The 21518-nt window shown below is 47.2% G+C and overlaps 1 protein-coding gene across 6 annotated transcripts in view; it reads left to right on the forward strand.

Moving 5' to 3' along the window:
- The first annotated feature begins 5508 nt into the window (after positions 1-5508).
- The window catches only part of ARHGAP44 (Rho GTPase activating protein 44), a 157230-nt gene continuing 141220 nt past the window's right edge, over positions 5509-21518 (forward strand). For all 6 annotated transcript variants that reach the window (XM_084986229.1, XM_084986230.1, XM_084986228.1 and 3 more), the window contains exon 1: positions 5509-5889. In XM_084986229.1, coding sequence (XP_084842355.1) covers positions 5837-5889 — 53 coding nt within the window. In that variant the 5' untranslated portion in view covers positions 5509-5836. The remainder of the gene's footprint in view (positions 5890-21518) is intronic.

Genomic DNA, 21518 nt, shown 5'->3' on the forward strand with positions numbered 1-21518 from the left:
AATTAGTATCCATGTGGGTACAGGTTCGATCCTGGCCTCCCTCAGTGGGCTAAGGATCCCATGTTGCTGTGGCTGTGGTATAGGCTGGCAGCTCAGCTCTGATTCGACTCCTAGCCTGGGAACCTCCCTATGCCATGGGTGTGGCCCTAAAAAAACAAAAATGAAAACCAGGTGAAGGATATTAAGAAGTAACAAATTAATTGGAAAAGAATACTAATAGTCATGGAAAGTGAGGAAAATATTTAATGCGATGAAAAAAAAATGCTCTGCAAATTAAAATAGCACTGTAATGCTACGTCTCATCTATTCATCTGGCAAGATTATTAAAAGTGGTAATACTCCATGTGGGTCCGGGTGAGGGGAAGATAGAACAGTTACGCATGGTAGGTGGGCCTGCAAAATGTTTCCTTTTTTTTTTTTTTTTTTTAATCTAGAGGGTAATTTGGCAATGTACTAAGGAGCTCAAAACATGACACAATTTTATGCAAAAATTCTTTTTCAAATTGAACTATAGTTGACTTACAAGATTGTGTTAGTTTCGGGTATACAGAACAGTGATTCAGTTACACACACACATATTTTTTTCAGATTCTTTTCCATTATACGTTATTACAAGATACTGAATATATTTCCCAGTACTATATATAGTAGGTCCTTCTTATTTACCTATTTTATAGTAGTTTCAAGTGTATAGCGAAGTGATATATATGTATATCTAGACATATGTATATATATATATATATATACATATTTCAGGGAGTTCCTGTCGTGGCTCAGTGGTTAACGAACCCGACTGGTAACCATGAGGTTTCGGGTTCGATCTCTGGCCTTGCTCAGAGGGTTAAGGATCCGGCGTTGCCATGAGCTGTGGTGTAGGTCACAGATGTGGCTCAGATCCCACGTGGCTGTGGTTGTGGCATAGGTTGGCAGCTGTAGCTCCAATTCGACCCCTAGCCTGGGAACCTCCATACGCCACAGGTGTGGCCCTGACCATACACATATATATTTCAAATTCTTTTCCATTTTAGGTTATTATAAGATATTGAATATATTTCCCTGTATTCTATATAGTAGGTCCTTACTGTTTTTCTCTTTTATATATAGTAGTTTCAAGTGTACAACAAAGTGATATATATGTATGTATATTTCAAATTCTTTTCCATTATAGGTTATTACAAGATATTGAATATAGTTCCCTGTGCTAAATCCTTATTGTTTATTTTATATACAGTAGTGTGTATTTTTGCAGAACTTCTAATTCTGTTAATTTTGATCTTAAGGAAATAAGTGTATGTGCAAAGTTTAAGCGGTGGGTTAAGGATCTGGCATTGCATGAGCTGTGGTATAGGTCACAGATGTGGCTCGAATCCTGCATTGTTGTGGTGTGGGGCACACCGGGGTCTCCAGCTTCAATTTGACCCCTAGCCTGGGAACTTCCATATGCCATGGGTGTGGCCCTAAAAAGTCGGAAAAAAAAAAAAAGGGCAGACGTCAAATTGCTAAAGTATTCTCATAATTATTTTTGCATCAGCAATTACATCCTTTTTCTCATTCCTAAAGTCATATGTCTGTTATTCTTTTTCCCTTTTGTTCTATTCATCTCTCTTTTCAATCAGCCCACCCTAAAATGAATTCATTAATTACTCCCTTAATTTCAGCTGTGCTCTGTATCAGGCCTGCCTCCGCAAGTGTTTGTCCTGGATCCCAAGGTAACAAACAGACAAGGAGTTCCCTGGGGAAGTTTGTCCTTCTGGGGCCAGCAAAGGTGACAAGGACAAGAGGGAGATGTGTAGAACCTCTTAATGTGGCTGGATGGAGGGGGCACACGGCACTTCAACCCACATGCCTTTGTCCAAAGTTACTAGGTAGGAAAATACACTCTGCCATGATAAGGCAGAGGACAGGAAGAAGAGAGTATGGTCACAAAATAGCTCTTAATCGGAGTTCCCGTCATGGCTCAGTGGTTAACGAATCCGACTAGGAACCATGAGGTTGTGGGTTCGATCCCTGCCCTTGCTCTGTGGGTTAAGGATCTGGCGTTGCCGTGAGCTGTGGTGTGGGTCACAGATGCGGCTCGGATCCTGTGTTGCTGTGGCTCTGGAATAGGCTGGCAGCTACAGCTCCTATTAGACCCCTAGCCTGGGAACCTCCATATGCTATGGGAGCGGCCCAAGAAATGGCAAAAAGACAAAAAACAAAACAAAACACAAAAAACTCTTAATGCTTCTGCTCCAAAGTGGCATTAAGTCACTTTGTGCATATTCTACAGCCAAAGAAAATCACATGATTGATCTTGATCTTAGTGGGAAGAGAAAGTATAATCTATTCCCATAGGGATAAACAGTGACTTTTTTTTTGGTCTTTTTGCCATTTTTTGTGCCGCTCCCGCGGCATATGGAGGTTCTTAGGCTAGGGGTCTAATGGGAGCTGCAGCCGCTGGCATACGCCAGAGCCACAGCAACGCGGGATCTGAGCCGCATCTGCAACCCACACCACAGCTCACAGCAACGCCGGATTGGCAACCCACGGAGCAAGGGCAGGGATCGAACCTGCAACCGCATGGTTCCTAGTCGGATTCGTTAACCACTGTGCCACGACGGGAACTCCGACTTTTTTTTTTTTTTTTTTAAAGGGCCACACCCTTGGCATATGGAGGTTCCCAGGCTAGGGGTCGAATTGGAGCTACAGCTGCCAGCCTATACCACAGCCACAGCAATGCAGGATCCGAGCCGTGTCTGTGACCTATGCCATAGCCCACGGCAAATGTCAGATCCTTAACCCACTGAGCGAGGCCAGGGATCAAACCTAAAACCTCATGGTTTCTAGTCTGATTCATTTCCACTGAACCATGACGGGAAATCTGACAGTGACGTTTCTGAACAGTGGTTAAATCTGCACATTCATTGTCTACTTTTCCTCCACTTTCACTGCCCTATGGTCACCTTCAAACCCCACAGCCTGTGGGTTCTATAGGCAGGATAGGCCATCCCTCACTCTGCTATTTATGGCATGGGCGACTCACGTTCCAAAGCCCATAATCTTGAAACTCAAAACCTCTTTCTTTAAAAACTCTGCTCTCTCACATATATTTCTGAAGCCTGCTTTGAAAGATCAAAAAGAGAAGACTTGACACTCTTTTTTTTTTTTTTTTCCTGCACTGTCATCCCTTCCCTGGAGTAGGAAGCAGAAAAATCCCTGGCTGCTTCCTGAATGGAGGAAAAGCTCATAGGAAAACAGACCTTTGTGAAGAAACCGTCAGTTAATAAAATATTATTGGAGCACACACACTACAGGGGAGGCTGTCTTTTATGGAGAAGCAGAACTGAGCCGAAACATCTCAGAATTGAAAGCAGAGGTTGCAATGATATTGGAGTTCCGTGAGACTAGTGATGTCCAATAGAATTTTCTGAGATGATAGGAATCTTCTTAGAATGTGGCTAGGGTGATTGAGGGACTACATTTTAAATTTTACTTAATTTTGACTTCAATAGCCACGTGTGGTTGGCGGCTACAATATCGGACAGTGCAATTCTAGACATGAGTAGAGAGGGTGTGACTAAAAGTCATACAGTCCCACAATTATTTATACATATATAAACGTGTCATGCCTTTTTGGTTTGTTTTTTGCTTTTTTAGGGCTGCACGTGCAGCATATGGAAGTTCCCAGGCTAGGGGTTGAATCAGAGCTGCAGCTGCCAGCCTGCACCACAGCCACAGCAATGCAGGATCTGAGCCGCATCTGCAGCCTACACACAACTCATGGCAATGCCAGATCCTTAACCCACTGAGCAAGGCCAGGGATCAGACCCTCAACCTCATGGACATTCGTCAGGGTCATTACTGCTGAGCCACAACGCGAACTCCCGTGACTGATTTTTTTTGGTGGTGTTGTTTCTTTAAATCTCAAAAGGGAAATATTTCAGTTTGTAAAAATTATATTGATAGTGTAGCCATAACATAGTTGGTTAAATCAAATAAGACCATCGTTTAATTGGCGAGAGCTGCTGACCTAATAAGCTGAGGCTAAATTCACAATTAATTAAAGATTTCATGTTCATTCAGCCAAGACATGCCTCAAAGCATCTTTTGTTCAGCTGGCCAGCAAGATCCTTAGAACTATATTCAGGACATCTTGTACCTATCATCAACCTATGCGATATATCCCATTTCAAAAGAGTTCTTCCATTTATCGGATTAGTAATTGTAGGAAGAGCATTTTTCTCTATTGCATTAACTATCATCATATTTGTAGTAAATGAATATGAGAGTGTCCTACATAAACCTTCAGATGTTATTTGATTGTTGGTGATTTAACAAATAGTTCTTTAACTTTGTATCATTTCTCTGCGAGAGATGAAAAAACGGAGGTTTAGCGAGGGCATGGCCTTTTTTCTCTAAGGTTTATATACTTGGTATTTAGAATTCTAATATCAACTCACAGCAGTTTGATCCAGAGCTCCTACCACCCCACAACACCGCTCTTCCTTGGCAGATAATGCTAAAACCTAAATGCAATCACTTCTGTTTGCCTAAAGATAGAAGCTGGGAGAAAGTCCCAGCCCTCTTCAAGAGTCACCTGATGCCAATGGGCTGCTGCTGTGGAGGACGCTGCAGGCCCCCACAGCTGATGGTCCTTGGTCTCCAGCGATGAAACGGAAATGAGAATAGCCATGAGGCTGGAATCACATACAAGAAACTTATCCTAATCAAAGCGGGCCCATGAGCATGATTTTGGCTTCTGATCACCTGGTAGGTTTGGTGTAAAGCGAGGATCGAGTTTCTGGGAGGTATGCTGCGCCTGTTTCACAATCTGCCCATCACCCCCTGTGTCCCAAGCTTGACCCCGCCCCTCACCGTTCATCAAGGGGTCTTATGCAACTCGCTGAATGCCTTCCCGCAGGCCTAAATCTTCCTCCTGGGAATTCAAAGCAGCGACGCCTCGCATTCACTTAAAATACAAACAGGTGCATGCGAGAAGGGAGGAGAGTGAGAGGCGGTGGGAGGAAGAGAGGCAGGGGATTCAGAGGTTCAAACCCCCAGTTATACAGTATGTCGCGGCGACGTAATCTACAGCACACGGGGTACCGTCAGGAATATTGTAATAACTTGTATGGGGACCTGTGGTTACTAGGCTATCGTGGTGATCATTCCATAATGTATGCAAATGTCAAATCATTATGTAGTACACCTGAACCTAATAAGAGAGTGAACGTCAGAGCATTTCGTTTTAAAAAGATACAAGGGAAGACAGAAGCTCACTCTCTTCATTTGCTGTTCTATTCTTGGTTCCCCTTTGTTATTTTTAAAGCCGGAAAACCTTTCCCTTCCTAGAACGCTAAAGGCCAAAGCCTCGGGCGACGCCGCCTCCTCCCACCTCCGCTCCCCGCTGCACTTGCAAACTTTGGACAGAGGAAAGGTGGGCGCCGGTCGCGAGACTACAAGTCCCAGAATGCACGGCGCCCTCCGCACAGGCGCAGCGGGGACCCCCCGCCTGCCAGCCCGCCAGCCAGCCTGCGGAGACCCGGGTCCCGCGCCGGACCGGGGCTGGGGGCAGGCGGCCGGGGCGGACCTGGCGGCGCCCAGGGCGGCCCGGGCGTTGCGATGAAGGCGCCGCGGCGCGCGTGAAGAGGATGCGGCAGCAGGCGCCGCGGCGGGAGGAGGAGTAGGCGGTGGAGCCCCCGGGAGGGAGCCGCGCGCGGGCCAGACGGCTCCCGGAGGCTCCGCAGTGCCGCCGCCGTCGCCCCGGAGGCTCCGCGCGGAAGCCATGTAACCCTGCGGCGGGCTCCGGGCTGCTCCGTCCTTCCCAGCTCCGGGCTAGCGCGCCAGCGGGGCCACGATGAAGAAGCAGTTCAACCGCATGCGCCAGCTGGCCAACCAGACGGTGGGCAGGTAGGTCACCCGCCGGCCGCCGCGGGCTGGTGCGCGCTCGAGGCTGCATCCGCCGGGGCGCGCAGGTGATGGAGCGGGTGCGCCGGCCCTCCCTTCCTCCTCCCTTCCTCCTCCCTTAGCTCCGCACCGGCCCTCCCCGGGCGCTGGTCCCCTCCGGGCACCGCTCGCGGGCGCGACCCTTTCCTCTCTGAACTTCCCGGACCCCGGAGCCCTTCTCGCGCTCTGCCCGCCGCGCCGGGGCTCCGGTTGCCAAGCGCAGAGTGTGACGCATCCTTTACCTGCGTCCCCAGCTGCCCCTTCACCTCGTCCTCCCTGCCTTTCCCCGGGACTCCCTTCTCCCTCTGGCCCCTTAGCTTCTTGGAAACAGGTGTTTGCTCTGATGGTGCTGGAGACAGTCAAACCGCAGCCGCTCCCCGAGGACGCCTTCCCCTGAGCCGGGTTCAGGGCTCCTCCAGGGTGCGGGGAAAATGTTGGGCCTGGTCGGCTTGGCAGATCTGAGCCCTCCTGCGGTGTTGGTTTGCTGGGACTGGGTACTGAGATGCCGGATTCCTCTCCTGGCCGGGTTTGTTACGGCGTTGGGTGGCGGCGAGAGGATCTGTAGCGGCGCGGGGAGCGGGGGCAGGGAAGGTGCTGGTGGAATGGCGCTGCTGTCGGCTTGGTCCTGAGACTGATTTCACTGGAGGGAGGGAGGTTGCAGAAAGGGAGGCCCAACTCCTCTGGAAGATGAGATAAGCGGAGGATCGCGGCCAGGTAGGGGAGGGGGACTGAGGCCCCATGGGCAGGACGAGCCAGGCCCCAGGAAGCTGCAAGACCCAGCCTGCTGTCATCACAGCGAAAATGGGCTACATCTGGGCAAGTGTCTCCAGGAGCGGCTCCGCGGTGTGCCAACATCTATTAATGTTACATAAGGATCCTGGTGGGTCTCTTCCAAAGCTAGGCATGCTCTGTACACAGAATGGTTAGGCAGAAGGGGGGGTTTTTGGTTCAACTTCTGTCCCTGGGGAGGGATTTCCATTGCTGATGTGGCAAAGGAATTCAGGTGTGCAGTTCTAAAGCAGGTGGAAAGCCGAGAACCCAGCCTCGGGCGGCGCTGCTCAAGTGCACCGTTCAAGTGCGAGCTCACCACCTCGAGGGCCCTCCACTAGGTTTCCTGAGAAACCAAATACCTTTCTTGGGTGGGAAGTGAACTGGCATCTGGGAGGGGTGGGGGTGGGGGAGTGGGGGTGGGGGGGTGGGGCCCGGGCCTTCCCCGGGGACACTAGACTGCCATGTAAGCACATCACCCTCCTGACAATGGGCCCTGGAGGGCAGAAGATGCAGTGGCTTCTTATGGAACCAGACTCCAGATGGTTTCCAAGTAGCAATGTCTAAAATTGACTTGGATGCGTTTTCATTTCCCAAACACATGTGCTTTCACATGAGGAAGAATTTATGAATAGCAGAGTCAGATTTCTGGCATGGTATTGCCACAGATAGAGCCTCACGTGGGCTGCCTTTGGATGTGTTGGACACGGGGACAGTGTTTTCCTGCATGGGCTGTTTGGCAGGTGACAGTCAAGTTGATCTGTCTTCGGTACCCTGACTCCTGCATCGCCCTGTGGGCTGGCATCCGTCTGCCCACCTGCCCAACCACGTGACCAGGAGGCCCCTGACCTAGACTGGAATGGCGTGTCTCATTTGGTCCTGGGGTTCCAGTTCGGGGCTCGAATCGAAGTGTTAGCAAGGTATTGACCCTTCTTCCCTGGCACCCTTGAAACCTGCCTCTGCCTCTTTCCAAAGTGGTAAGGTTTACAAGCCTCAGGCACAAAAGCTTAATCCGTGGGTAGAGTGACCAAGGGAGAAGGGCAGTTGGGTGTCAGGATAGGCAACAGGTGGTCTCACTCATTTGAAAGCACATTCGTGGACGTCCAAGCACCAGGAGGTCCTTGTCCCTTGTTTATTGAGATGCTGGTGGACACTGGCACATGGACGAATTCTGTCTCTCTATCACATGGTATATTACTGTGTCATGTACCAGGTAGAATGATGGCCAGCCCACTATGGTGTGTTGATCATATATCATCCTTTTCTTTTCTTTTCTTTTTTGGCCATGCCCATGGCATGCCGAAGTTCCCTGGCCAGGGATTGAACCCACGCCACAGCTTTAACCTGTCACAGCAGTGACAACGCCAGGTCCCTAACCCTGCTGGGCCATGAGGGAACTCCCAGGTTTCCATCTTGATGATATTCCAAGTGAAACTTTGAGGGCAAAAATCAGTTCACGTTCCTTTGCTGCTTAAAAGCCTCCCGTGGCATCACATCGCACTTACTGTCCCAGCTCTTTCTGGAGCCCGGAAGACCCTGAGTGACTGGACCCCTTCCTTGGCTTTCCATCTTTGTTCTGTCCTTCCCGCCTGCTGCGCTCCAGCCACAAGGGCCTTCCTGGCCCCGGACACACCGAGCTGCTTTCCCTCTGGCGGCTTTGTTCCGGCTGCTTTCCACTCTGCCCGCCCGGGTCCCTTACGCCTCTGCCTCATCATCCAGGTCTGGGTCCCGAGACCTTCCAGAGGCCCCCCTCTTCCCTCTCTCGTCCATCCTGTTCACTTTTGTTTTTTCTTTGCTGGGACTTCATTTTATGGACTTATCTTTTTCTTTTTTGGCCTCCCCCCCTTGGCATATGGAGTTCCCGGGCCAGGGCTCAGATCCAAGCCACAACTGCCGCCTAAGCCCCTGCTGCAGCAACACCAGATCCTTAACCCCCTGTGCTGGGCTGGGGATCGAACCTGCATCCCAGCGCTCCCAAGACGCTGCTGATCCCATTGTGCCACGGCGGGAACTTCTGGACTTAGGTGTTATTGTTCAACCTAAGTGTCCTAAATAATTCAGGTTTACTCACCTGGGTTGTAAAAAAACCTTATTTTCACGGTAGCACACATAACCCGTTGCTCCTAGCCCACATCTTGCAGAAGAACCTTTGACTCTTCGTGAGGAAAACAAAAGGATAGACCTGAACTGCGAGGGAACTGAAGAAAGGGTTCACAACTGGACCTCTCAAGGTGTGCCATTGCGGACTGCAAGTCGGTGTTTGAGGTTGATCTGGCCTGTTCCTTTCGGTCAGAGCGGTCATCACCTTTGAGAGGGGGCTTTCAGAATGCGAGCTCCCCTTGCGGAGTTGCTTGAGCAAAAGCCGCTGCATTCTCATCCTTGCGTGTTGTTGAAGTGACTCTCCTGTCTTTGTGGGAAGATGTAGATGGGCGGGAGGTGGCCCTTCCTCCCGCCTCCTCACCCCACTTGCCTTCCAAAAGCAGCAGGGTCTGGAGGGCTTCTGCATATAAAACTGCCAAGGGGCTCAGATCTTAGCCCCTTTAAGAATGCAGGCATTGCTGCGTGTTGTGTGGCATTCATAGTAATTTCTCTTGAAGCACCCACCTCTGCATGCGGAGGGAGTCGATGACTGGGAAAAGAGTTTTAAACCCACTGCACTTAACTGGGAAAAGCTGCGTCGCCTCCTTGGTCTGTGTAGCTGTCTCTGCCCATGTTCCTGCTGCTTTGGCCTCACTGCTATGCCCTGTCACGTCAGCACCATCCTTTGGGAAGCATCCTGGCCCTTCAAGGCTGGACCACCAAGTGCCTGATGGTTTGAGGTAGTACTGGGTTTCAAGTGGAACAGGTCTGGTTTGTGGGCTGCTGACTGTAGTTGAGCTGAACTCTGCCCCTTAGTTTCCTCATCTGCAAAGTGGGCATGATAAGGTTTGCACGGTGCTAATTGTGGCAGTGAGGACAGGAGATTACCCCTGAAAAGTGCCCAACATCTCTCTCAGCACTAGGACATATTTCATAAATAGTAGCCACAGGTATCTTTGGGCAAGTGCCATAACTGTCTCTGGGTTATACGCATGTGGCTGCCATTCATTCTTTTATTTCATTCACTCAGTAAATGTTTATTGGGTGCCTGCTATTGTGCCAGGCTCTGTGCTGATTTAGGGAATATGACCTTGCAGTCAACAAAATCCCTGTTCTCTTGGAATCTGTTAGAAGGGCATGCTAGGTTATAGTGTGTCATCAGTTTTATCTCATCTCATTTATCGTTTCCACTAGACGTTACCTTCCTGGTGGGCAGGACAGTTGTCCTAAGGCCTGGTGTATAGTAAGCTCTCTGAAATTCTTTGGCGACTGAATGCTTGTTTGAGCAAGAGGTCCCTTCGTGGTGGACGGGGAAGTCACGCTGAGCAGTTCTAAGACGGGAGAGGCTCCGGCCACTGTGCCTCTGTCATTTTGTGATGGGACTGGGTGTACAGAGGCGTGAGCACAGCTGCATTGCTGGGCTGTGGAAGGACAGAGCAAGATTTAAGGGAGAAATCGGTTCGTGCTTGACTTAAAATGCTAGGAGCGTCTGCAGGTTGCTGGGGTGAGAGGCACCCTGAAAAGCATAGAGTAGTTTTCTTGCAAGTGGCATTTGGTTTGTGTTGGGCGGAATAAAGCCCTGAACTGAAATTTAGAGCCCTGCTAAATGACCAAGAAAATGGAAGTAAAGTTGGCACCTTGACCTGATGAGGAGGACAATTTTTTCAGCCTGCACAGCAGCCCTGCCTCAGAGGACTGTCAGGAGGAGGTCAAAGGAGCCCGGCTTCAACCAAGCGCCCAAGAGTTGGTGGGTGTCATTCATTGTCATTTTCTGCTTCTTGCCCAGTCAGTCCTCCGAAAACGCTGGCCTCCCAGACGTAAAGCGCTTCTTAGATTTCCATCATTGCCTGGTGATGGCTGTCAGTGGGCCCTGTGCTCCCCTGCAAGAGTGGGTGATGTTCACGGGGACCAAGAGTAAGCAGGGAGCTCAGCCAGTGTGGGAGGGAGGCATGGACGGGCAGGAGCAAGGCTGGTTGGATTGCATTCTTTTGGTTTTGGGGATTATGCATTAGGGAGCAGGGGGAGCAGAAGGTCAAGTTTGCACAGCCCTGTTGTCTGTTCTTAGATGGCTTAGCCTGCCACCGTGCATGGGCTTGATTGCTGGTGCAAAGCCCGGCTGAGCATCATTGCCACTGCGCAGGTCTCAGGATGTCACTACAGCTGCCAGTGGTACCCAGATAGATGCTGAGGATGCAGCAGCCTCTGGGAGTCCTGGTGCTGCAGGCATTTTTACTTGGGCCCAAGCAGCCAAAGCCAGCACGGATCTTTTCCTTGAAGGTGTCTGTGAGACACCGCCTGGTCATCAGCAAGCCTCTGAAGAGCGGGGACCCGTGGGTGGGACATCACGGAAAAGTCAGAACCAGTTCCAAGTGAGTCATCAGACGGCTTTGTCTGTATTTCCCTGTGAGCTGGACCACGGCTCCCTGATAGCTCAGCAGGGCCGGGCAGACCTACCCTGTCCCCCAGGTAGCACTGTGTACGTTTTCTAGGTCTCAGAGTGAAGGTTTTCATTCATTTTGTCGAGGCCCGTGTCTCGCCACCTGCTGTGGTGTGTGTATGTGACAGAGAACAGAATGTCCTCACAAACTGATGAATGGGCTAGCACATCTGGAGGGGATATTTTCTGAGCCCATTACTGTGTAGACCTGCCAGCGTGCAGCCTTCCTGGGCTGCTTGCAGCAGTAGGATTTCCTGCAGCGTGCTGTTCTCCCAGACCTGCAAGTCATGATAAGGAGCCATGCTTTCCAACAGCAATTAATGCCTTCCCCGCCCATTGTCCATCCTTCGCCTTTTTCATGATGGGTGATCAGGACTCCCTCCCCCCAGAAAAAGGGAATCAGTGGCCCCTGTGCGTCAAAACAGTCATTTAATTCCTGGTTGCTCTTTTGAGAGGGGATTGCTTCCTAATCATTAAGAAAAGGTTCTGGCAAATGCTGTGTTGCTAAGGACAGCAAAGCATGTAGCTGGGCTTCTGCTCCATGTGGAGATAGTTGGAGGGTGCAGGGAAGAACAAGGGAGAGCCGGGGCTCTTCCAAGGGGCTCGGGGCATCCCAGCAGGCTGGCACCTGGTACCCTGCTGTCCTGGGGAAGTGTGTGGCCATCTAGCCATTTCAGACGCCCCTTTCCGTCCAGGAAGCAGATGTTTTTGCTTTTCTTTTCCAAACTCAAGAGTTTATTTTTAGGAGAAATGTTTATTTTCCCACAGAATTCGATTTACTTTTTTTAACCTTCTTTCTGGTTACATAAGTGATAGTTGTTTATCAGAGAAAAGTTATAAACTCATGGGTGGGCAAAAAGGCCAAAAAAAAAAAAAATCATCCATAATCTTAGTACCTGGAGGCCCCAGTTAATATGTTGGGTATAGTCTTCCAAGTTTTCACTAGGCATATAGCTGTTCTTAAAAGGAGACCGTTTGGTGTATACTGTTTTGCAGCCTGATTTATTTATTTATTTATTTATTTATTTATTTATTTATTTGGTCCTCCTGTTGTATTTTGTCTTGAATATCATCCCAGGGCAATAATTGTGTCCCTACAGCATTTGCTTTCAAAGCTCTGTAAGATTCCATTAGAGTCTGCCAATTTCGTTTTGCTAACATGTAGCAAATAATTCTTAGGGGTTTACTTTCCTAGGGTGACATCTTCGCAATGGAATTGCTGGGCCAAAGAACATGTGCGTTTTTAAGACTTTGTACGTCTTTTTAAGACTCTGCAAGTGTATGTTTTATGTCTGTGAACACATGCACGTGTTCTGTTTCCACCCGCAGAAGAATCGTTCATTTTCTTCTCCCAACTCGATCAGCAACGAAGGGTACAGCCTTGTCAATGACATGAGTAAATCCTAAAACTTGTCTTTTCTCAGATGTCTAGTGAGGTTGAGCATTTTTTAGGTCTCCTAGATATCTGGGGCCTTTTCTGAATTGCCTGCCTAGGGCTTTGCCCCAGTGCTCGAAAGTCATGTTCATAACTGATTTCTGATTGGTTGTTAGGAAATTGTTAATATATTAAGCACATAGATGCTTTGTTTTATGCCATGCACATCTCCCTATGGGTTTTGTTTTGGTTTTTTTTTTTTTTTTTGCCTTTTATGTTTTTTTTCACGCTTTTCATCATATTTTGCTTTGAATGTTAGGGTGGGGAACGCCTTTCTCCACAGGAGATTACATAACATATTTATAGGTTTTCATTACCGTGATATAATTTCATTTGACCATCAAGTCTTTATCAAGTTCTTTAATTTTGGCGTGTGACATATAATAGGTGCCACATGTCATCTTCCTTTAAAAAAAAGTTAGCCCAATCATCAACTTGAGTAAGGTAATTCATGCCCAACGCGTGAAATGTCGTCTTTATCATGGACTGACAGATTTCACCTCCTTGTATCTGTTTCTGGGATTTCCAGTTTGTTCTCTTGACCCACAGGTCGGCAGGAATTTGAGGTGGTCTCTGCTGCTCAGATGAGCAGCGGTGGGTTGGTGCGTCCCATGCTTTGGACAGGCGATGCCATGGAGTTGGTCTGGGCTCCTCATTCCAGCTTCATCTGAGACAGCTTCCTTGGCTTGGCAATGAGGACTCAACAGCTTTGCCTAAAGATCTGGTGCTACCTTGGTCCTAGCTAATCTACAGACTGCTTCCTTATAAAAGAGAGGCGATTATTTTCTTCTGCCTTTGCTCACTGGTTTATTCTTCCTCATTTTTTGAGATGGATATTACAAAACAAATAGATTCACAGACATAGACAATAAACTTACGGTTACCAGAGGGGGGGTGGGGGGAGGGATACATTAGGAGTTTGGGATTAACAGAGACACACTGCTGTACATAAAATGGACAACTAACAAGGACCTACCGTGGCACAGGGAACTGTATGTGGTATTTTGTAATAATCTATAAGGGAAAAGAGCCCCCCCAGTATATTTATAACTAAATCACTTTGCTGTACACCAGAAACTAACACATTTTAAATCAACTATATTTCAGTAAGAATTAAAATAAGCCAAAAATAAAAAAATAGATAGAAATTTAAAGAGGTAGATAATCAGACATACTGACAAATGCTTATATGCAAAATGTTTACAGAATAAAAGGAAAAATAATCCAGCACCAGCCCCCGCCCCCCGCAATGTATATATTGGGTTGGGGAAAATTGAAAGTTTTTCAATACGTAGTATGATGGAATTCTTCCCTCTGGGAATAGGGTATGTTTAGTCAAGTCTGTTTATGATCCTGCGAAGTTTTTTTTGTTTTGTTTTGTTTTGTTTTTGTCTTTTTGCCATTTCTTGGGCTGCTCCCGTGGCATATGGAGGTTCCCAGGCTACGGGTCTAATTGGAGCTGTAGCTGCCAGCCTGCGCCAGAGCCACAGCAACGCAGGATCCAAGCCGCATCTGTGATCTATGCCATAGCTCACGGCAACACCAGATCATTAACCCATTGAGCAAGGGCAGGGATCGAACCCGTAACCTCATGGTTCCCAGTCAGATTTGTTAACCACTGCACCACGACAGGAACTCCTGATCCTGTAAAGTATTTTTTGTACTTAGGTCCTGCATAATTTTGCTTTTGTGTGTAGGTAATTTTTCATTGTCATTATAGCCTTAATGATTGAAATCTTTTGTTATGTTGTCTTGCTCTTTATTGCTGGAATGTAGGAAAGTTACTGATTTTTGTATAATTATCTTAAACAATTACCTTCATAAATTATCTCATTACTTTTGAGTACTTTAAAAAAATTAAATCTATTGCATTTTCCAGGTAGCAATCATATTTCCTACAAATAGTAATTTTGCTTCTTCCTCTTCAGGTATATACTCATTATATTTTCTTGTCTAATTGCATTGTCTAACACTTGTAGAACATCACTAAAATGTTGGTGAATATATGGTAGAATGTGGGTTCCCCTCCTTCATTATTATCTTCTGTGGAAATGCATGGGAATTGGTTTGAGAGATACTGTTTTTTAATCATGTTACATGTTGCATAAATTTATTTTGAGTTTATCTTTGGCACTGAAGGTAAATTTGATGAACTATATTATCATTGGATTTAAAGATAATCATATGTTTTCTCCTTCATTAATGTCTTCATTCAATAACTGGTGCCATAAATATTTATTGAGCACTTGCTATGGTCCAGGCATTTTTTGGTGCTGGGGATACACCAGTGACAGAGTTCCTGCAGTTTCTACACACTAGGAGCTTGCGTTTTATGTTCTTGAACCTCAGTAAATTTTCTAATATTGAGCTCTCCTCGCCTTCCTCTAGTCGATCTTACTTGACTATGATTTGCTGATTATTTTTATATAATGCTAAATTTAATTGTTTCATTTAGGATTTTGGCATTCAGTATTCATATATGAGATCATCTGAATTTTTTTCCTTTTGCTAAAGCAGTCAGATTTTGAGAACATTGTAACACAAACTGCCTGCTTGCTGCTTTTTCCATTTTCTTTTTCTATGCAGTGGTGAGGTCAGCTTTGAAATGACCTCTACAGACCACTTTTTGGAGGTGGTTCTTTGACAGCTTTCCCAATGTCTTCAGTCATCATTGGGCTATTTATGTTTTCTATCTTTTCCTGAGTCATTTTTACGAACCTGTTTTATAGAAAAGCATTCCTTTTTTGATGATTTTAAAGCTTAATGGAGTCTGTTTTGAGTACGTGGTTGTATGGCCTTTGTCAGTCTAATTTGCATTTCTCTTTTCACCTGGCTTGGCTCCCCACACCCCACAGAATCAGCTCTTATTAATTATTCCTTTTTCTTTTTAAAAATTTCTTCCTCATTAGCTCTTGATCAGTGTGTTTTTTCTATTTGTAGTAAATCCTTCTTCTTCTTTTTTTTTTTTAATTTTTAGATCCCCTCCTCCCGATTTGCTTTGGCTTATTTTGTTCTTTGCCGAGTCTTGAGTCTTCCGTGTTGTATTAGGATCAGCAAAGCCCTGCCATGGTAACACATGAGCTGTGGAACCTCCATGGCCCAACATAGCCAATGTTTATTTTTAAGCTCATGTGAAATTCGGTGGTTGCTGGGGACTCCTAGGGACAGTCGTTCATGCGTGATTCAGGGGTCCAGTCTGCACCCCGCCCCCCATCTCCATGTGTAGCTTTCAGTCACTGCTAAAGGTGAAGAGAGGATGTAGAGAGGCCATCCGGGCTCTTACATGCCTTGACCTGGGATTTACAAATGTCATCTTTGTTCACATCTCCTTGGCTCGGACTCGTCACAGAGCTCCCCTGGATATGACTGGATATAGGGAGCCTTCCCCACAGTTGAATAACCTTGGGGATCTCTCTCTCCTGTCCCACTGCCTGTCTTTGAAATCTTTCCTGTGCCCTTGCTCACTCCTGCCCCCTCTTCTGCCCTCCCCTCCAAAGTGCAGCTATGAGAAGGATCATTCTTTGTCTCCGTCCTAGGAGGGTGGCTGTGGAGTCTCTCAGTGTCCAGGAATCCTTTAGGGAGGAGCATCTTTAGGAGAACAAACATTTTTCATGTTGATATTGACTATCTCATGTCAAAATGTGTGTGTACAAATAGATACATGTATATATACACACATACCCATATAAATATGTATGATTTTTTTAAGTTCTTCCTGCAGTGGGGAGCGGAATGATGAGAACAGAAATTCTCATCCTCTCACACTGGAGTGACACCTGCTGTATTGGGCTGATCACCAGGATTAAATAAGATAAGAAATAGAATATCCTTAGCCTCAGGCCTGGGAAATAATAAGCACTCCCATAAATTATAGTTATTACCACAATCCTCTGCTGCGCTGAAAGTCTCTTTGACATGAGGCACTTGTTTGGGCCTGATTTATATTCATAAGTAGCTGAAAATTTTACAAGTTGAAATGGATACCCACTTGCCTTCTGTTCGCAAGTCAAACCCAGTTTTTCGATGTTGAGTCCCAAAGATGAAACATCTTAAGAGAGAGTACGGATGGCCTCACTCATTTGAAATGCATTGTGACGCGTAGTTGTTGCACTCCTTGGGATTGTCCTAGTTGTGCTGCTGTAACAAAGACGCTCAGGATCCCGGTGGTGTGTGCACTGGCCGCCGGGAGCAGCCCTTCAGGGCCCCAGACTCTGTTCCACATGCTCCTCTGTGATGGCAGAGGCCATGAATGAGGACGTGCTGCATCATACCCTGGCCCCTAAGCTTCTCTCTGGAAATGACACATGTCGCTTCTGCTCACATTCATTGACGGGAGCAAATCACCCACCCCACCCCACTTCAGCTGGAGCAGGGGAGGGCATCCTTCAGGGACCCAAAGAAGAAAAGCTCAAAAGGCTCAGCTCTGTCCTCTGTAGCTGAGAACTGGGCTGTGTCCTTTATAGGCTTTTTTTTTTTTTTTTTTTTTGGCTTTTTAGGGCCACACCCCCGGCATGAAGAGGTTCCCAGGCTAGGGGTCTAATCAGAGCTATAGCTGCCAGCCTATGCCACAGCCACGCCAGATCTGAGCCGTATCTGTGACCTACACCACAGCTCACGGCAACACAGGATCCTTGACCCACTGAGCGAGGCCAGGGATCGAACCTGCAACTTCATGGTTCCTAGTCGGATTCATTTCCACTGTGCCACGACGGGAACTCCTATAGGCATTTATTATTATTACTGGTTTTTAATGACCACACCCACTGGCGTATGGAAGTTCCTGTGCCAGGGGTTGAATCCAAGGCACACCTGTGTCCTGTGCTGCAATGGGGCAGTTGGATCCTTTAACCCACTGCCCCAGGGCCAGGGATGGAACCTGCCCCTCTGCAGTGACCCGAGCTGCTGCAGTCAGGTTCTTAACCCACTGAGACACAGCAGGAACTCTTATAGGCATTATTTTTGTTGACTCCTGGCAACATGGATAGAAATTGGGTGTTATTTGTGGCTCCATTGTACAGATGGGGGATGGAGGCTGCAGAAGTACCAGGCTAAGAAAGGGGCAGACCAGGTCGGAGCTGCATCCTTAAGTAGGTCACGCCCAGGCAAACGCGTTCCTTGGTCCCCTCGCTCCTGGGGGTGGATCTTGGCAGCCTCAGGGTCCCTAAGGTCACTTCAGGTGGTTCTGGAAATGCCAGTTAATCGCTCTTGACATGAATAAAAATTAAAATGTCACATTCATGTAAGGTAATCGGGTGTCTTGTATGTAGCTAGCCACTAAGAGCATGCGGTAATCTGCCGATAGAAAATTCTCCACTTTGCTTCCTGTCTGCAGTTTCAGAAGAAAGGGTAAGAGCGTGCCCTTTGGAAGTATTTCTTTTTTCTTTTTTTTTTTTTTTTTTTTTTTTTTTTTACTTGTAGGCTGAAAGAAAAGCTGTTTCTCTGACTGCAAAAGCCCCGACAGACTCCTACATAACAAATGAACCAAATAGGGACCTTTAAAAAATAAGGACTATGATGAGTTCCCGTTGTGGCTCAGTGGGTTAGGACCCCGACTCGTATCCATGAGGATGTGGGTTTGATCCATGGCCTCCCTCAGTGGGTGAAGAATCCGGCATTGCCATCAGCTGCAGCGAAGTTCACAGATGTGGCTCAGATGTGGTGTTGCCATGGCTGTAGTGCAAGCCATCAGCTGCAGCTGTCATTCCGCTGTCATTCCGCCTCTAACCGAGGAACTGCCATGTGGGTATGGCCCTAAAAAGACAAAATGAATACATTAATTAATTAATAAGGACTGTGGGAAGCAGGCAGAGCTTTTAGCTGTTTCCGCGCGTGTGCACTGTTGAGACTGCAGAGACGAGCATCATTTTCACAGCTGCTCTTGGTCGAGTGTGTCCCGTGACAGACACTCAAGTGTATGCTGCAGATACTCCCGTTTCACCCTCACAGCAGCTCTTCAGAGCAGGTTCTGGTCTGTCCCCCGCTGTCTATACAAGTCTCAGAGCAGGTGAGTGTGTGTTATGGCTGGATGCATTGTTGGGAAGGAAAGGACAGTAGTTGAGATTTGCTCCCGGAGCCACTGGTTTTGATACAGAAGTTCTTTATCGCTGTACTTTAATGAGCCTGCAAAGGGTGGGGGGGGGGCGTCCCCTTGTGGCTCAGCAGGTTAAGGATCTGGCATTGTCGCTGCTGTGGCGCAAGTTCAGTCCCTGGCCTGGGAATTTCCCTATGCTGTGGGCACAGCCAAGGAAAAAAAAAAAAAAAAAGGCAGAGTTCCCATTGTGGCCCCCTGGGTTAAGAACCAGACATTGTCACTGTGAGGATGCGAGTTCAATCCCTGGCCTCACTCAGTGGGTTAAGGATCCTGCATTGCCACAAGCTGCAGTGTAGGTTGCTGATGTGGCTTGGATCCAGTGTTGCTATGGCTGCAGTGTAGACTACAGCTACAGCTCTGATGAGATCCCTAGCCTGGAAATTTCCGTAGGCCACAAGTGTGGCCCTAAAAAGACCAAAAAAATCTGCAAGAGGAGAAAAAGTGGAACACTTCACATGTCTCACGTTAGTGGAATGATTAAGTAAATTCTGGCACATTTATGCAGCTGTAACAATCTTAGTGTTTTCCTAACGTTCAAAAAAATGTAAGGGCTTGGGAGAAATGTTTCAGATAAGGAAACAGGATACAGGAGTGCATACAGAGCTGAGATTGTACAGTCTTTTCAGAAATTGCATAGAACAGCCTGGAAGGAAATCAGGAAAGCCTGGAAGGGGGAGCAGATCGGGTTTATCTTTGGGTAGGATTACGAGTGATTTGGTTTCTTGCTGCTGGTACTTGCTAAAAATTTGCAACTTCTTGAAAATAAAACATGTCTTTTTTAATAAAACAAAACCCTTCCAGGACTCAAAACAAAGTGGGCAAATGTAAAATGTTGCTGGAATTTCTCATGTTGATGTTTTAGGTTTGGGGCCCTTTTCAGGTCTAGGTAGAAATATGTTTGAAGTTCTCCTGAGCCTTAGTTTTAAACATGGGAACCCTCTTATCTTCATGCTCTGGAAAGGCTGTGCTGTCAGATCTCATTTCACAGAATAAAATCATCTGCTCTTAGGACGTGATATTCTAATAGCCTTTGAGGGCAGCTCATTTAAAAGAAAAAACGTTTTGAAATTTGGTCTGAGATGCATGGTGCCCTGTGACCTGTTAGGGCTCTCTGGTTGCAGCAGTAGAAATAGCTAATTTGGGACAAATGGAGATTTGGGAAAGGGGGGGTGGCTCATAAAATCAAAGGAGTGACCAGCTGGTGCCCCTGCTACAGGGCAGTGGGACAGCTCTTCAGAGGCCATCTTCAGACGAGTTAGCTTCCCTGCAAATGAGCTTATGTACAAAACAGAAAGACTCACAGGCATAGAAAACAAATTTATCATTACCCAAGCGGAAGGGAAGAGGGGTAGATTAGGGGTTTGGGATTAGCGGATATGACTAGTGTATATAAAATAGATAAACACAAGGTCCTACGTGTAGCATAAGCCATAATGGAAAAGAATCTGAAAAAGAATATATATATACACCTATATACATACATATATATATATATATATATATATATACATATATACATATATATATACACACATAAACTGAATCACTTTGCCATACACCGGCAGCCAACCTGACATTGTAAATCAACTATGCTTCAGTATAGGCTGGTGCCATCTTGAGCTCAGCCCATGCCCCTCTGATGCCTTAATCAATCTCTTTTGCTTTACTTAAAAAGAAGGAAACTATACTTCAATTTACATACAAGGGTGGGGTTACTTCCCAGCTCTTTCCTCTCGTTAGACCCCTCCGATGAGTCTGTGTCAGATGAGAGTCTGATTGCCTTGGCTCGGTCGTGGGACCTGGCCAGCCCGTGGAGACTGTGGGAGGGTTGGAGGCGGACCAGAGCCCTGTCTGCACAGCCTGCTATGGGGAGGAGCAGTTCCTAAGAGGAACATCTGAGGCTTCTGCCCACAGGACCAGGGAGGGGTGGTGACCTTTCAGTCCACCCAGGAGTTGACCAGACTCTAATCAATGTCATCAAAGGCTCTACCTTGGTGACTTTGCCAGGGTTCTGCGTCCCCAGCAGTGACCTAGAGAGCTGGTTTCCTGGTACTCCGAGGTCCTGCTTCACCCGTCCATAACCAGTTGGTGCCTCCGCATCTGTCTCTGAATTACAATTTATCTACGTCTGCTCTTGCATTCCGGGTTCTTAATTGTCATCTGTGTCCTTACCCTTGACCGTGGCGGCGTCCTCCTCATTTGTATTCTTGCCTTGAAGCTCCTCTCTCTGGCGTCCTGCAACACAGGGCAGATGATATTTTTGAACCACAGACAGAAGAATGTCCTCTTCCTTCTTTATCAAGTTTGGTTCTGTGGGAAAAAAAATCCTTGGACTCTGAGGAATGCAGCTCGCTGTCCATTCTTCCTAGAAACTTAGGATCTATGTTTCTGTGTAAGGCTCTAGGCAGGTCTGCAGGAAAGAAGACCGTTGCTCGTTTGTATCATCTAGGATGCTTTTAATTATAGGATCAGATGTCAATTCAGAGAGGCTCAAATGAGAAAGAGACTTTGTTTCAAATGAGCGGGGGTCCAGAGGAGGGGAGAGTGCAGGTGCCTGGGACGTCGCAGTCTGTCTCTCCTCCCCCCTCCCTCCCACCTCTTTCTCTCCATGTCTCTTTGCTTTGCCTCCATTCGTGGCTCGGTCTTGTCCTCAGACTGGCTTTTTCATGGTCAAAATGGCAGCTAGCAGCAACGGAGGTAATTTTTTGCCATGCTTATAAACCCAAGAGAGGACCAGGGTGAGAGGGGATACGGTCTGAATCCCCCCAAATCGTGCCCCACTC

Source organism: Sus scrofa, chromosome 12 (genome assembly GCF_054392235.1).
Source record: "Sus scrofa isolate SSC_HxYL_T2T_F1_AM1 chromosome 12, Sscrofa_HxYL_maternal_Yorkshire_Landrace_v2.0, whole genome shotgun sequence".
Lineage (NCBI taxonomy): Eukaryota > Metazoa > Chordata > Mammalia > Artiodactyla > Suidae > Sus > Sus scrofa.